The sequence below is a fragment of the Podarcis muralis genome, chromosome 4 (genome assembly GCF_964188315.1).
Source record: "Podarcis muralis chromosome 4, rPodMur119.hap1.1, whole genome shotgun sequence".
Classification (NCBI taxonomy): Eukaryota; Metazoa; Chordata; class Lepidosauria; order Squamata; family Lacertidae; genus Podarcis; species Podarcis muralis.
In genome coordinates this window covers 71,730,554-71,748,835 of record NC_135658.1, presented here as the reverse complement: position 1 = coordinate 71,748,835, position 18,282 = coordinate 71,730,554, and the positions used below count along the sequence as shown (strand labels likewise).

The 18,282-nt window shown below is 40.2% G+C and overlaps 1 protein-coding gene across 1 annotated transcript in view; it reads right to left on the bottom strand.

The window, feature by feature from the left end:
- The window catches only part of DHRSX (dehydrogenase/reductase X-linked), a 96,802-nt gene that overhangs the window by 58,811 nt on the left and 19,709 nt on the right, over positions 1 to 18,282 (bottom strand). Inside the window, exons 2-3 of the mRNA XM_028727772.2 lie at positions 15,557 to 15,664; positions 10,225 to 10,293 (exon numbers count right to left, since the gene is read on the bottom strand). Of these exons, the coding sequence (XP_028583605.2) occupies positions 10,225 to 10,293; positions 15,557 to 15,664 (177 nt within the window). The remainder of the gene's footprint in view (positions 1 to 10,224; positions 10,294 to 15,556; positions 15,665 to 18,282) is intronic.

Here is an 18,282-nt window from a genome sequence, read left to right as displayed (position 1 = left end):
CATTAAAACACAGATACTTTTGGCCGCAAAAATAAAATGGAAAAGCTATCAGCAGAACCATATTAAGCACCATTATGTGTGGTTCGTTTAGTTTGTTAGATATCAGATTTTGTTAGATATCAAATTCACGCTCTCAATGCCCCATAAGAGGAGAAATATAATAAAATAAATAATTACATGACATGACATGACATGCAGGGTCGTTGTAAGGATTACAACTAGATAATGCATGCAAAGTTCTTTAAACAGGTGTAGGTCCTTTGAAAATGTAGTTGTTGTTATTAATTATGATAATAATAAACAAACAAATACTCCTTTAAAGTTTGAGAATTAGGTTGATCTGATCTTAGGAATTAGATAGGTAGGAAGCCTAGAAAGAGGCAGACAGAAGGAACATGGATCTCTACAACAATAAATAGAGATTGTGCAAGTCAACTAGGTGATACAGTGGTAACTCGGGTTACAGAAGCTTCAGGTTACAGACGCCACCAACCCAGAAACAGTACCTTGGGTTAAGAACTTTGCTTCAGGATGAGAACAGATATCGCGCAGCGGCGGCAGCAGGAGGCCCCATTAGCTAAAGTGGTACCTCAGGTTAAGAACAGTTTCAGGTTAAGAACGGACCTCCGGAACGAATTATGTTCTTAACCCGAGGTACCACTGTATATAATCTAAACTGCTGTGAGAATTCCACCGAACTCAAAAGAATTTAACATATGTGAAATACAGGGTGAGTAAAAAAGAGGCCCCATGGATACAGAGTACACATGTTCCACGGGGCCCCTTTTAAAAGACTCACTCTGTATTTCAGGAATGATCTGGCAATAATCAATAACTTCAGGAATGATCTGGCAATGGTCCATAACTTCAGGAGCATGAAAACACTCCACAGCACACAGGGATTTTGCAATTTCAAAACAGTGACGTTGTTCCAGCACAGTTTTTGCATCCCTACCCACATCCATGGGTTTTCCATATCATATGAGCTTTATCCAGAAAATTTTCTTTGATTCTGAAGTTGAGAAGGATATCAATAGCTCCCAGATTCTGACACTTTTTGCCTTAAGCTTGTAGAGTTCTGCAGATAAGCTCAGCGTCCAGGAAATAAATATTTGTCAGCTAGTGGGTGGAGAGGGAGAGAGAAGTAACTTTCCCTGAGCAGTATTCAGTAAACAAATATCTGTCAGCTAGTGGGTGGGGAGAGAGAAAGAAAGAAATGTCCCTGAACAATATTCTTGTCCTCCATGTGTTCAGGGACCTTAAACAGCCCAAATTATTTCTTCTACTCCTCCTTCGTGATTATTTATATTGCAAAGCTCTCTCTCTCTCTTTCAATCCAGTGGCATAGGTATTTAGGATCTGGGTCTTAGAATATTGATTCAGCACCCCCGATGCACATCAGTTCTATTCTGGGTTAATTTTATTTCAGCTCCTTCGGTCCTTACTGCCACAATCCTCTCTTTGAGCTCTCTAGAGTCTCTCCTAAAGGTTAGGCAAGCACCCTGTCAGCATACAAACTGTGCAAGTCTGATGCTGATTAAAGCATAAATGGCTGGTATGGATTCTTCCTTCGTCTCCAACTAGCAAGGAAAAAATATGGCTTGAACATTCCAAGCACTGTCCCATTAAAAGAGCAATGCATGGAGCTTTGGAGAAAAACTAATTGGTTCTAGACTGATCATAGCAGATTCCACATGGAATCTGGATATTGCTGGTTTTATGACCTATCTGCGGTAAGGTAAGACTGCTCTTTTGCTCACAAAAACCACTATCTACCAAAGGCTACACATGAATTCAACAGAAGTTGAAAAATAATATGTTTGTTTAGGGAAATGTATATCACACCCTCCTATCACATTCATAGTATTCACTTTAGTAATGAAGTTCCATTCCATTCTTGCAGCAGGCTTTTGTTGTGAAAATTTTTGCTAGATTGTGCAGACAACATATTTAACTAAAATTATGTACAGAAATAACTGTAATTTTTAAAATCAGAACTCGGAACAAAGCTCACATATTTTAAATACAATATTTTGTAATTTTTTTGATATGTTCAATATGTTCAAAATTGAATTATTATTATTTCAATAGGCACAATAACTACCCATTAAAATTCCCACAGTGCATGTGAAGTTCAAGGCAACTGTTGTGTGCACAGATTCCTTCTTACTATTACCATATGTTTCCCATAGAAAAATCAGCCAGCTTGCTCTCCAAGTGGATCTTTAAAGTACGATATCAAAATTCAGTGCACATCATCTCAATGTTTGCAAAGCAGATGGAGTTACTTAGAAATGTGACAGGCAGAATGTTCTGTATCTGGTATCCTAATCATAAATTTACTTGGGTGGAATCCCCACTGAGTTCAGAACTGAAGCATAGGACATGAATGCCACTGGGTTCCTTTTTAATCATCTTGAGCTCTATGGAGAGTACTCAACAAAAATAAAGCTTTGGAAACCTATCACACATCTTCGTAGGGTCAAAGCTGTGTGTGTGTGTGTGTGTGAGAGAGAGAGAGAGAGAGAGAGAGAGAGAGAGAGAGAGAGTGTGTAAAGCAAAATAATTGTGGTGATCCAACAGTGCACCTCCACCCCATAAAACTGCAAGTGATCAGAACTGGTCTTGCAAAATCAGTGGGGCATTTAGCTTTTTTAGGAATTTTATGGGCATAACTCAATGTTAACCATGCATTTAAGTTGTATGCCTACCTAGGATATGAACAGTAAGGGCCATGAGTTTTATGGAATTAATCAATAACCAGCTGTGATCAAAAGGTCCTCCTTGCAATGTGCACTTGAACTATTGAAGCTTGACATTTTTCCATTTTCTGCATCCAGGTAGCACCACTGATGATAAATGACATGGTGAAAAAGAAAATCCATTTGTTCCAATATGAACAATTCAGATACTAACATTTGCGGTTTTAAACTGTTTTTATACTTACTGTTTTCATAACTGTTTTAATATGCAACTGTTTTCAATTGTGTTTATATATGTGTAATTATGTTGTAAATTGCTTAGAGACGCCTCATGGAAAGCAATTCATAAACAGAATAAATAATAAAAAATAATAAAACTAGGTCAGCCTAAATGTTTGGAAGGGTGTGTGTGTGTGTGGGTGTGGGTGTGGGTGTGTGTATATATTGGTCACTTGAAGTGACAATCGCTGAAAAGCTCTCTCTTTTCCCAAGGTCTGTGAAAATCAATAGTAATCTTTGCTAGAGAACACAGCAGTAAACAGAAAGCTAAATAAAGGACCAGACATGGATGTTGGCTATGAAAGGGAAACAAGGCAGGCAATCGTGACAGATAATGTCACCAACACTACCAGACAACAAAATGCCCTAGTATAACTATTTGAAAAGCCCAGGGCAAAGTACGTATATCCCATCAAGATACTAGAAGCTTCACCTTACCCTCCAAAAAAGTATAAGTAAAGAGAAAAAGGAAGTCCAGAAATATGATGTGAAATTACTAGGATCAAAAACACTGGCACAGACTTTGATGATAAATTCATTGAACTTCATATTTTATGCCAAAGCTAAACAAAACTTCCAGGATGAGGAATCATGGCTCAGCAATATGGGCAAGTAAAAGTAAAGGTAAAGGTACTCCTGCCCGTACGGGCCAGTCTTGCCAGACTCTAGGGTTGTGTGCTCATCTCACTCTATAGGCCGGGAGCCAGCGCTGTCCGCAGACACTTCTGGGTCACGTGGCCAGCGTGACAAGCTGCATATGGGCAAGTAGGCCCGTGTAAACACCCTATTCAGTTCAGATTTTTCCTGCTAGCCTTAACCAGGGTTTCCTAGCCTTAAACCAAGATTTGAAACCAGGATTTGAGAGAAAATAATAATAATAATAATAATAATAATAATAATAATAATAATAATAATAATAATAATTCCATAAGCTGTGCACTGTACAAGCATGACACTGATATCCAGAACAGGTACATAATACAATGAGCATACATGTGTAAATGAGACAACAATGATAATCTAACTTCTATAAACAGAAAATTACAATAGTTACAAAAATCCCTCCTCCTACTTCCCCTGGAGTTCAGCTGAATTGACTGGAAGGAGAAAATAAAACTGTCACTGATCAAACTTGAAAATGAGAACACTCAATGAGAACCTATCTTTCTTGTTGCAATAAACAGTTATTAAATAATAATTAATTCTATAATAATGTTGTAATGAAGCTCATTAAAGTTAAACCACAGTTAACATTAATTAGCCTGCCAGGGCAATGGAATTTCTCTTTCATAAATATGCATACTATCAACTCTCAATTGTTCTGGTTTGCTTTCTATACCTCCTTCAGCCAAACCATAGCTTAAGATCCACAAAAGGTCCCCATCTAATTTTGTTTTTGTTTCTTTTCCAGGGAAGATATAAGACAGGGAGGAGCTCTGTGGCATTTCACTGAATACCTAGCACACATTTTGTGCATCATCTTTAACTGCCACAAACTGTTCTGGCGCCACATGTAAGCCACTATGAGGTCACTCTTAGTGCCAGATTTATGTATAAGCTAAACAAGCTATAGCTTAGGGCGCCACTCTCTTGGGGGCCCCAAAAAAATTTGAAGGGGAAAAAACTGGATGTACATTTCCAAAATATACGATAGAAAATAGATAAAATAAAACCTACACACAGCAACAGTGCTTTGTGTTGTGTAGGCTCCTATCTGTTATGTGCAAATGGCTTTAGATACCTAGAAGGTCCATGAATTACCATATAGCATGTATTCAACACAAAAAACAGTGACAATTTGTTGTTGACAAAGGGCAGCTGGACATATAAAGGGCCCCATTACTTTCAGTAGCTTAGGGCCTCATCAAATCTAAATCTGGCCCTGGTCACTCTGGATTATAAAATGCATCTAACACACCGGATGCTATTAAGAGGAAGAAAATAAAATCTGAATATATAACTGTCTGAAAGCAATCAAAGTTAAGTGACTGGTTGTCATGGTATCATGTGAACTAACATACTGGCATAGAGGGGGGAAACTGATTTAAGACGGTAGTGTAGATTAACAGTCACACCCTTCACCAAGGAAACTTTGGGTCAGGGAAGGGATCTCTAACTTGAATTTTTCAGCGCCATTCTCAGCTTTAATTATTAGGGTTCTTTGGGGAAAGCTAATATAACACCAAATGCTAGCTTGCAACAGTCTCTAATTGGAGAAACAGACTACAGTTGCACCTTGGGTTACAAACGCCTTGTGTTACAAACACTTTGGGTTACAGACTTCGCTAAGTAGTATCTCGGGTTAAGAACTTTAACTCAGGATGAGAACAGAAATCACGTGGCGGCGAGAGGCCCCATTAGCTAAAGTGGTACCTCAGGATAAGAACGGTTTCAGGTTAAGAACAGACCTCGGGAACGAATTAGGTTTGTAACCAGAGGTACCACTTTAGTAGTGAAGGCAGCCCTGTTTAGGAGCATTTTTAATCTTTGATGTTTTATTGTATTTTAAATATTGTGTTGGAAGCCGCCCAGAGTGGCTGGGGAAGCCCAGCCAGATGGGCGAGGTATAAATAAGTTGTTGTTGTGGTGGTGGTGGTGAAGGAGCATGTTGGAATCCAAAGCCCCTGGCCAGTGTATTTATAACCCTGCAATGAAATGTTGTAGTCACAATGGTAGTTTTGGAGTTATTGCCACACTGCCATTCCAGGTGACATTGCTACAAATACAAGCCCTGCTCCAAGAGTTCACTTGTCCTGCAGTAACAACCTGGATGATGACCTGAAGGAGCTTGCTTTTGCTGCAAGCTAAGCAAAAACTGGGACATACCTAGTTCTCCAGGTCTGCTCTGATTATCTTCTCCTCATATGTATGGCAGTAACCTACATAGCATTAAGAGCAGCTCTGCTGGCTCAGGCTAAAAGCCTCTTTTGTCAAGCACCCAGTTTCATGCAATCCTGATGCCTCTGGGAAGTCAACAGTGAAGGAGCAAGGTCTTCACCCAAGCAACTGGCATTCAGAAGAAAAATGCATTTGCTGCTTCCATAGAAGAATCAACACGAAGCCATAGTCGCTGTCTATGCGCATGCCCCACCCAATGGTTCTCCTATCAGGACTGCTGACCACTGCCCTATTGGATGAGCAAAGGCACTGAAATATTCAGACTGGTGCCACACAGGTTGACTCATCCTGGGCAGCATGGTAGAACTTCCTGTCTCAGTGAGCAACAAGGTCCAGCAAGTCTTTGCTTCCGACCTGTTCTCCAATCCTGCCTTCTGGTTTCTCCTCTGATCCCGTTTGCTCTTCAGACCTGACTTCCAGTTCCCAGCTCTTGACTCATTCCAGATCACTACCCACACAGCCCAACCCTTCCATGTATCCCCTCAGTTAAAACCCAAATGTAATTCTGTATTATTGGGTTGCTGTTTTTTAAAATCAGGGATGCTGACCTGTCCTCCATCCACAATAGTATTCCATTTGCTCCTCCCTTGTTCAACAGTAGCAGCCATTCAAATGACAGACTACTGGGTGGTATCAGTCTCCCAGTCCAAACCATTTCTATTTACTATGGCAACCACCTATGCTCATTCAGACACCAACTCCATCTGGTATTCAGATTCTTCTGGTTTATGCATTTTACATGAAATCAGCTTTTGTCTCGGTGGTTATCAAGACACAGATTATTAATGAATATATATTATATGCTACTCAAAGTCTTCCTTATATTATGGATGTGCTTGGAATAAGAGATTGCTAAGGGAACTTCGCCGTCTGAAAACAGAATTACAAAAATTAGATCCAAGAAGACAAATGTAAAATTCAGGTAGCAAATTAAGCATAAATACATGCTAATCGGAAGCATCTTGACAAGGAGGTTGTGTAATGAATATCATATATAGATACCTAATAACTAATAAAATAAGCATTATCATAATACCTAATTCTGCATTCACCTTGTACTGAAACAGCTGTTAAAAGAAGGAAGCAGTAGCCTTCACAAGCCAGGCTTGCAAAATAAGCACTACAGTCATACCTTGTGTTGTGTTAGGTTCATGTTGCGTCTTTTCGGCTTGCGAACACAGCAAACCCGGAAGTGTATACTTCCAGGTTTCACCGTGCGTGCACACGCAGAAGCATTCTGTGCGCTTTGCACATGCACAGAAGTGCTCTATCACGTTCTGCGCGTACGCAGAAGCGCCGCTCTAGTTGCGGACTTTTTGGGGTGCGAACAGCACCCCGGAACGGATTGTGTCCGCAACTAGAGGTACCACTGTATGTAATTCCTTTTCTCCCTCTGATCTTGCACTGATGAAAATGTTCTTCTTGAGAAAACTACGAGACACCCTAATTACAGTTTGAAAAAATACATCTTCCTCAAAGGAAGCAGTCTCCAGCTTAAATCAATGATACATTTGTTGCAAGTTACTCCTGGTGAAATCTGTTGCTCCAGGAAAATTGTGCAAATAAAGTGCCCAATGCATTTTGCTTCCACGGGGGGGGGGGAACTAGGACACAATAGAAATCTTTGTCCATGCAAATCAAATGTCTGCCATGTACAATGCCTTAATAAGTGCATTTTCATTTCAAACCTTTGCCATATGGAAAGAAGGCATGTGACATGCTTTAAATTTGGATTTAGTTTTATACTTTAGCGCAAGTCTCACAATATCAAAATGTTAAAATCATGGGTTGCACCAATGCTGCTGCTCTGTTCACTTAGCAGACTTCATGTTGTGCAACAAGAATTTCCCCTCCTCTCCTCTGCAACCCACATCGGAACCTCAAATCTGCTCCAGTGGCTCTGGAGCTTATTCTGGGCACGTGTGGGGAGAAGAAGAGAAAATACTGTTGCACAAGTGGAACTCTACTATTGCAGCACTGGATACAACACTATGACAACCGTTGCACTACAGATGAATGCATAATAATGGTGATGGTGATGATATTCTGGGTTGTGCTGCCTGAACAAGCTCCTGGTGGCAGAAGATCATGGGCCAATGCTCCATATCCAAGACTAAACTGGTCCATATGGCTATAGACCAGAGGCCTTCATCAACCCTAACTATTGGCTATGCATCTACAGCCATCAGAAACTGCCACTTCTCAGACGAGTCCTACAGACTGCATTGCCCATGGCTTCATTCACTGGGGATGTTGGCTTGCACGTGTCAGCTCCTCTTACTCACTGGTAACTTTAGTTAAGAGTGTCTTCTGGAACCACAGAACAGCTAACCTCACTGTGGGACCAAGCAGTGATATACACAGTCCTGGAAGGAGTTGACCAGTCAAAGAACAAACAACACAGGACATCTGAAAGGCTGCACTCTTGCCCTCTACATGGCTATCATGTCACTGTTTATCAGATGTTTGTTTAGCATACTAAGAAAATGAAGACGCTGTAGATAAAGGAAGGGAGAATGTGGTGGCACAAGCATCTTTGCACAGCTCTGCAATACTACCTGAAACCAGGAAACTAACTTTAAAAAAATCCTAACAGTTCTTTTAATCCTTTGCCAATTATCTACGCAAATAAATTTAGACGGTACAGACTTAAAAAAAAAAAATTGTCTAGACAAGTTATTTTAAAAGGTTTCACGAGAATCTTATCAGGGTTTGCTTACTGTCAAACTGATGTTCTGTTCCCTCTCGGCTTGTCATAACTGCTATCTTACAGTAGAAATATTTGTGCTCATTGCATTACATATGGAATATTCTCTTCTCATGGTTTGAAAGCATCTTCCGAGAAAATGGAGGCTAAATGTCAACTCTGCCTTACTCACAAACAATACCCTTTGCCACATAGGCTGATGCCCCCCTTTGGGTCTTAAAACAAACAAGCAAGCAAGCAAGCAAACCAACAACCACTCTCAACCATCTGCCCTGGTTTGTTTCCCAAGTTAAACTCTAATTATGAACAAATACTGTGTTTTTGCGTACACACACACACATGTATCAACTGTGCTATTCCCACTACTGTTCTAATTTACAGTCTGCAGGCTTCTTACAAAAAAGCAACTGTGAACCATGTGTTTTTGCAGTAAAAAGCAATGACTGATCTATGCAAATATCCCAAGTGAACCATGCAATTCCCCACTTGCCTAATCATCTCTCACGTGGCCTCTGTGTGCATTTTCCCAGTGCTATTTCTGAAGAAAAATATGTGCTGGAACTCACCACGAACGCCACCCTCGTTCTCTTAGAAAGGCAAATGGTGCCCACCTGAGAGGTGCCAGAAATGAGTTCCGGCTGGGAAAAAAAGCGCCCCATTTCCCCTTCTTCAGCGTCACTAGAAACAACAGCAACTATGGTGAGAATCAGACGGCTGCGCAAGCTCTCATGAGCACACTGTAAAACAGGGGCAGCCTGTCCCATTTCACCACTTGAGGCGAAATGGGAATGTGCCACCTCCTGCTCCCCCACCATGCCCCACCTGCCCCCGCTGCCAGAACACCCGCCTCACCAAAATTCGTCAAGGGGGGGGGCATTCTGCAAGGCCTTGGCACTCGTCTTCTCCACACCAGGGAGCAGCAACATTGCATGCTGGAATGCCTTCCTCTCACTGAAAGTTGGTGAGAGGGAGCATTTTGCCAGCATCAGAAGCGGTGGACCACTTCTTGCACTTCCACCACCTGAGGGGGCTGCTTCACCCCGCCTCATGGATGGGTGAGAACTGCTTTAAAGGAGCACTGGCACATAGATCTTGGGAAAGAAGAAAGGCAGAACGTGTCACTACCCTTATCCAGTCAGAACAGCTATCATTTATTTACATCCAAATCTGTCCTGACAAGGCATAACTACAGTGGTACCTCGGGTTAAGAACTTAATTAATTCTGGAGGTCCGTTCTTAACCTGAAACTGTTCTTAACCTGAAGCACCACTTTAGCTAATGTGGCCTCCTGCTGCCGCTGCGCTGCGCTGCTGCTGCACGATTTCTGTTCTCATCCTGAAGCAAAGTTCTTAGCCTGAGGTACTATTTCTGGGTTAGCGGAGTCTGTAACCTGAAGCATCTGTAACCTGAGATATCACTGTATTAGTATCTAAGGCCCTTAACAGCTTGTGACCAGTTTCCTTGCAAGATTACCTTGCCCTATACATGGTCAATTGATTACTTCAATGACAAGTGTCACATACATGTTTGTGAAAAGTCCACACAATCAGTACCTTGAACTGAAAAGCGCCCATGAGAAAAATACATTGATGAAGAGGTTTGATTTTTAATTTTGCTGGGAAAGGCATATAGAAGTACCTTTTGCATTTAAAGCTTCTTCTTTTATTTTCATCACAGTTTCTTGGCCTTCTTTTTCCTTGTTTCCAGCTGTTCAAGATAGAGAAAAATAACTGTGAAAAACTGTCAATATTGCAGAGTACAGACTTAAAGAGCAATTATAAATCCTGCAAAAAGAAAAATATACACCTGAAATGCTTAAATGTTTAAGCAAAGGAAGCAGAGAAGGGGAGGGGGGGAGTTACAATAAATATAAGAAAGAATTCTGTTATTGGCTGAGTGAAATAAGGCCTTGGTAGAGAAAAGCTTAATTGCCCATTCAGTATTGACTTAAAAACACAGCATCTCTCCTGAACACCGAGATCCTGGAATAAAATTTGGTACACGTTCAGAACATAAATACATGTTTCAGATGAGATATCAGCCCAACTGCACATCTCTTTTCAATTAAGCTATGACAGACAGAAAGGGAGAAATTGTTGAATGGTTTCTTTAAATGTAAAGGTTCATCATTGTTCCACCTGATGTGTATGTCTTTAAGGGGCCAGAGCAAGGGCCAGAGCAAATAACGAGACCCAGCTTTACAGCTGTGAAACATAGCAGGTGCTGCTGAGTTGTATTGATTAAGCTGTGTCAGCAATTGGGTGTAGTATATAAGGAGCAGCACCTAGCTCTCCCATTACCCTGGGGGATGGGTTGGTGGTTGGGTCTGGTTTGTTGTTGATGATGTATTTAGTGTATAAGGAGTTTTTGTTTTTCTTATTAAAACCTTGTTTAAGTTATTTTTGAGTCCCTTTTTAATGCATGGTCTCCCCAGCAAGCTCTCTGCAGCGCTACTAAACTGTAAATAGCCAACAGAAATGTGATGCGTTTCCTCTCACTTAAGGACTGAAACTTGGTTTGTAAATTTATGGCACATTTCTGTATTTGAAGCAGCTTGACCTCTGATCCATTTTAGTGAGGTGAGGGCAGGGAATGCAGGTAAAAGCAGAATACACTGCTGTTCAAATACATGATCAACTTTTGCATTCATTTTCAAGCTGGGGAGTGGAGGAAATAGAAAGAACAGTAATATATGTCCTATTTTCCTTGAAGGCAGAGGTGTGGAGAAATATGGGAAGATTATTTGGCATAAATTCTGGATACAACTCTACATTTCAGTTTTGAATATCAAGCTGGTCCCTACAACCATTAACAAAACAGGAAAATGTTGTAATGAAATATCTGCACTGAAGGGTGAGGTATCAAAATGAATGTTCAGGTTGAATTTTTAGGACGAATTCTGTATTTCATGTCAAACCCAAAACCAAAGCCTATAGCCAAACCTTCAAAATTAATTTGAACTCTTCTAAACTAGTTAATAACTCCACAGTCTCTCCACTTTCATAACAATCATTCTTTGCTTGCCACAGATTTTAAAGAATATCCCTTAGGTCCTGATCGCTGTGCAACAATGCCTATAGGTAAATGTAAAGCTGACCAAAAAGATCACACACACATTCATTTTCCTTGTGCTTTTTCTGAAAGTAGTTTGTAACTGGTTAATTTTCTAGCATTCACTATAGATTTCATTCTCCTATGCAATCTACCCCCCCCCCACACTTCCCAAATAAAATCTTATGTAACCATTTCAAATGGGCAGTCTTTATAAGATTTAAAAGTTATAGACACAGACAGCAATTTTTGTCTGCAAACTCCTGACATGAACACTGGTCTGCAATTGACTCTGCATCTATTAGATCAGCTTTTCAATTATATCGGCACTGCCTGGCTGATCTCTTTTTATTTAACAGTGGAGTGGGGTGGGGCGGCAGGAAGAAAGTTAAACAAAAGAAAGAGGGAAAATAACTCTTAACAGTATTTGTTTTCACCATAGAAATAATCTTGGGGGTTACACAGCGCAAACATTCAGTTTGATCCTAATCCCTAAAAATAGATGCAGTGTCAACGAACAAACCCTCCAGTAAAACTGCCATATCCATGGAGTTCTCATTGAACGAAGCTATGGGCATGAGATCAAATCTCCTCACTTTTTCAGCCTAAGTGATTTTCTACAGCAGGGAATTAAAATCCAATGTGTGCCATAGTACTGGATGTAGCTATGCTGGGGGGAAAGGAAGCTTCTATGATAATCCCTGCAAGAATTTCATCTGATCTTCTTCCTCATCCATCAGCTGCGGTACAGCAAGCAGGCTTATTAAGAGCCTCCAGAGTCTTGTCTAAGTCCTGATAATATTAATTTCATCTGGACAACATATTGCATATTAACATATTTCATGCTGCATATTCATTATTTTAAGAAAACCCGAGCACTTCCATATGGATGCAGTTCCAGATGAATAATATTTCTAAACACGTCTTCTAGAAATTGTGTTGTATTTCCTTAGTCTGTTATTTTTGTTTTAATTTGTTTTCTTTTATTATTGCTGAAGCTGCACTTTTAAATTATTATGTTAATATATTATGTTAAGTTAAACTCTCAAGGTAACATATATATTTTAAAATGAATACATAAAATTCTATATTATTATCATTAAGATTTATATACAGCCCTTCATCAAAAGATCTCAGGGCAGTTCACAAGATAAAAATACGATATAAAAACACATATAAGTAGTTAAAACAAAAGCAACATTATTGTATTAATTTAACATTCCACACTCCAAGCAGAGTAACGTTGCCTCTCATAAAGGGGGTGGTAGATTATATACCCACAGACTTCAAGAGAAGGAAAGCCAAATTAAGTAATTGCTTACCAAGCATGCATATTTCAGTTTGCAAGGGGAAGATTTGGGTGCTTCTTCAGTTACTGTTGTTGATGTGCATTTAAGTCTGTGTAATTGCACTGCTTCTGCAGTTCAGTTCAGAAATTCTGCTGTTGGCCACTTAACGATAGATAAGAGATCAGGAATGGACCGTGGACTCAGGTACTCCCTTAACTCCCTATCTTAGGTGAATGTACCCTCTCCAATAAATTCCCTTGTTTGCCTTGACTATCATGAGCCTCCCTCCCCCCCCCCCCCTACACTGGCGCAAAGTTTGGTTCATATCAGCCTGGGTTCTCCTCTTAAACAAAGTTTGAAATAAGTTTGTGAAACTTGGTTAAAAGAAAAACCTTGGAACAGGCCCTTCCCTAACACCAGGAAGCAGCAGGGGGTCAGGATAACTTCAGCAGTCTTACTTCTTAGAAAACAAGAGATCCACAGCTCTTTGTAGACTTGCTGCGTGACAAGGCCAAGATTCCAACTAGTTCCCACTATTCCAAAAGCAGTTTGCCATGGGGTGGAAGTGGCTGCTGTTAAACAAAACCAAACCCAGAGCTCTGTTGCGCACACAGAACTGGTTGCAACTAGTTCTTTTCGTTTTCACCCAGATATTGCTAAAAAATAAAGCAGTAAGGATTGTCCATAAGCAATGTCTCCTCAAATAAAGAAGCAGAAGAAAACCAACCATTCTGAAAGGCAAAAGAACAAACGTTTTTGTTACAGGTTGGCTTGCTGCAAATGTAGTGGATGAAAATATTGATGTGGAGCATATATGTGAAGGGATGCAAAAAGAAATTGCAACTCAAAGGCTCATAAATTGCTGAGATTAAAAACTCACGTTACAATAAAAGCTAAACATAAATAATGTTGAACATATAAATCAACACTAAAATGACAAGGTAAAGAGGTTTACTCAAAGCAACCAGATGGTAAAAAGCGATGGATGGCAGCTAAGAGCCCTGTTTTCATTCTGAAATTCATACAAGAAACTCAGAATGCTGCTCACTGTAGCATCTTCCATGATCTGAACCTCAGCTATGCAAAACTGTATCTGTGCATAGAAACCCAGCCAAAAATCTTCCTTTTTCTCAGTGTACTTTCCAGGATGATTTATTATCAGTATCTCAAAATCATTATTTTTATGAACATGCTGTCTTGGTAAAACATAAACAACTGTTTATTTTGCCAGATATTAATTTTTCATTGGTGATAAGAATTATGGTGGGAAACTTTCCATATTCCTTCTCTACTATTTATGTAACAGAAGGAGTATAGCTGTGTGCCTATAATTATTTGTAGCACGAAGCCTTGGCAAGTATATTTTATCGTAGTCACATAGGATCTCCCTGTGCAGATGAAATGCCAAACTCTTTCTAGTCTTACTGTGTTACATAGCTAGGGAAAAGGTAATAAAAATAACATTTTATCTCCTGAAGTGCAGTCACAGCAGGGGCAGTTATATTAGAACATTTAGAAGACATGTAAAGCAGTGCATTGTCTATCAGATGATACAGGCTGTCAAGCCTAATGCTGCCTAGAAAGTAAAGAAGAGACATTTTGTTTACCCAAGTCACAGACTGAAATTTTTCTAACTACTGACAAGGTAACCCAAACAGACATGGAAGTCAGGCCAGCCATTTCTTCAAATAAACAAACTGGCACATTTTAAGGAACTAAAATAAGGCCATTCAGAGTGAAATGCAAATGAATGACATTTCAGCTTAAAAAAACAAACAAACCATAATCACAGCTACCATGGAACTCAGCTGCATGTAATTCAAATTTGGACAAACATTGAACTTGATGCTTTTTATGAGCTTCCAACCCCCCCCCCAAAAAAAAAACAACCAACAACCCAGAGGTTAGAGAGATGCCACTGTACTCAAAATTCCAAACCGTGTCCTTAGTTTACAGGCCAATTTAATCAACTTCATTAACAACGGCATTAATTTTATCATTTGTTCCATACTGACCAGGGAACACAAGGTGCCATTTACTTTAACAGCGGAACTCACTTCGACTCCATCTATATCAGGCATACGCAAACTTGGCCCTCCAGATGGTTTGGGACTACAACTCCCATGATCCTTAGACCAGTGGTCAGGGGTGCTGGGAATTGTAGTCCCAAAACATCTGGAGGACCGAGTTTGCCTATGCCTAATCTATATCTTCGGTACCCGCAAAAAAAGCTTCTGCAAGCACAGCAATTAGTATTGTTATTTATTTTCTCCACATAGCTTTCGCAAGAACCTTGCACCTGGAAAATCAAACTGTGTTGAAAGAATCTATTTTGCATAAGAAGTAACCCCTACTGGTTGCAATCCTCTAGGATCCTGGCCAATGTTCCATAATTTCAATGCATTACTGTTGGTGCTAAATTTTACTTTGCTTTATGTCTATGGAAGAGACTATGAGTTATCATTATCATCTCTCAACTGAACCAACATATGAGGGTGATGGCTAGGCTTGCAATTCTACTCAGAGCTCCTGGGGCAAATAATGCGATGCAAAGGTAACTAATAATTAAATCAAATTACATGACATTACATTGTTAATAAATATTTTTATCATTGCAATACCAACAGTACCTATTATGACGTGCATGCCAAGTCTTGCCAAATACTTCACAGTATGGTAACCAATTCCTCTAGTGCCTCCGGTCACTATGGCAACATTCCCATTTTGAAGAGGAAAAACTGCATGAAAAGAGAAAAGTATTTCAGGTTAAGATCTATTTTACTACAATGCTTACATTACTCCCTGTAACAAAATATTCAGCTACAGCCATTTCATTTTATGTGGTGATTGTTCTTGCAGCAGTTACAAAGGTATTATTTTATGGATCATAATGAAGAACACCAGTAGCATACAGTTGCTGCAGCCAACCACCACATAAAAAAAAATCCTCTTATATAAAATTAAAAACACAAAACAGTGGTTTTATCCATGTTTCCAGGGTACTTTACAAAGAAATCACAATAAAAAATACAAGGGCAGAAAAATCAGCTGTAATAATAATTACAAAAACAAACAAACAAACAATAAAAGCAGCAGCTAAAAAAAAAACAACCCTTATAAAGTCTGGAAGAATTATCAAGTTACCACCAGGTGCTGAGATTCATATACAGATTATTTTTATTGTATTTTAGGCATCACTCATTAGAATACATTCATAAAGTTGATGTGTGCCAACCCTTAATCCAAAAGAAAATCATACATACTAAAACTTATAAAAATGGGGAAATTGTATGCCGATAAATATATTAAGCCCATCTAATTTGTACATGTACCTGATGCTAAGAAATTAACGTAGTCCCAAACCAAGACTACCATAACTAAGGTGCCACTATTGAGAAGGCCATTTTTTTGTTTGCCACTCACTGCTCCTCGGGAGGGTGAACTCTGTGGAGGACCACTAGAAGTGTCCTCAATACATAACCACCTTCATCTTTGAGAAGGGAAGTAATCCTTCAGTATTCAAGCCCCAAATCATGTCAGGCTTTTAAAGGTAAAGTCCAAGCAAAATAGCTGCAGCTTCAGAGCCAACCCCACATTACAGTAGTCAGCACCTGAAGGCTAGCAAAGCTTATCCCAGTCTAGGACAAGTTGTACCTGACACACTAGCCTTAGCTGAGGAAAGGCATTCTTTCACAGGGATCTCAAGTGACAAATCTGGATCCAGGCGAAGCACTGATCCCTGGAGAGGAGTGCAATCCTATCCAGAACAGGAAGAACACTGTCTCCTCCAGTAGATGAACCGCCTACACTCAGTGTCTTCCTCTTCAGGGTTGTATTTCAGTTTATTGTCCTTCATCCATTCCACTACCAATTTCAGCACTTTCGACATCACTTAACTCAGATGTCCAAAAAAAAAAAAAAAAAAAAAAGGTAAAGTAGGGAATCATCAGCATGCGTTTGGCACCCCTCACAGTAGCTTCATGTAGCTGTTGGAAAGAAAGGGGGACAAGAGGGACCTCATAACAAAAACAGCCTAGGGGCAAAATACCATGGCCGGTGGTATCAAAAACCAGTGAGAGGTCTAGAAGAATTAGCAGGGTCACACCCTTTGTCCTTTAAGCATAGGGCTGAAACCACTTCAAAACTGGTTGGCGATATTGGTCGACAATATAAAGAAGCCCTAATGGGTAACAGCTGGAATGACCACATCAAATAAGGGGCACCTTTTGCGTGGTCGCGTGCAGCCCCTCGGATCCCAGTGTGGCGCCCAGTAGTACGGGCTGGCTTCGCCCACCCCAGGCTGGATACCTGGAGGTCTCCTCCTACCTCAGCCAATCGCCCAATCCCGCCTGGGGAGACGTTGCCAGGGGATCGGCCAGGTAGGGGGAGGGACCGCCCTGCCCACACAACAGAAGGTGAATCTTATGGCCAATTCTAATCCCATAGCACGTTGTCTTGAGTCATTATTCCGCTCGGGGGTCATCTGGGGCTAGGGGACTCCACCTGTCCACACAAAGCTGGGTGTAAATGTGCAAAACCAAGGTTCACATTCTAAGTACTGTCAACCATGAATCTAACTGAATGCCTTAACTTTCCTCACAGTATTGTTATGCTAATAATATAAGGTAACTGCCATCTACATTGCTTTGAGCACTGAGGAGAAAAGGCAGTATAAAAAGTTTACAAACTAATAAATAAAACATAAATAATTTTAAATATTTCTGAGTTTTGGAAGGTTAATATTGATTTAGAAATTAATATCCTATATAAGCACCGTACAGTACATACATAAAGGTAAAGGGTAAAGGGACCCCTGACCATTAGGTCCAGTCGTGACCGACTCTGGGGTTGCGGCGCTCATCTCGCTTTACTGGCCGAGGGAGCCGGCGTACAGCTTCCGGGTCATGTGGCCAGCATGACTAAGCCGCTTCTGGCGAACCAGAGCAGCGCACAGAAACGCCGTTTACCTTCCCGCAGGAGCGGTACCTATTTATCTACTTGCACCTTGACGTGCTTTCGAATTGCTAGGTTGGTACATACATACAGTACATACATACAATACATACATACATACACATGCACAGTTTTGCTTCCCTCTTTTTCATTAGCCTGGAATTACACCATAACACCATAAAAGCATAACAATAATAGGCCTCACTACACATTCTATAAGCCAGCTTCTTTTCATAAAACAGTCAATTTTTATTTACTTCGCATTGCAGAATGATTTGGCAATGTAAGAAGCAATAAGTCCATTGTTTGGGTTACTGATCGTTGTAAGCATTTTTATAGTTTTGTAAAGATTATACACACACACACAAGGTTCATGCACACATGGGGAAAAACTGGCCAACAT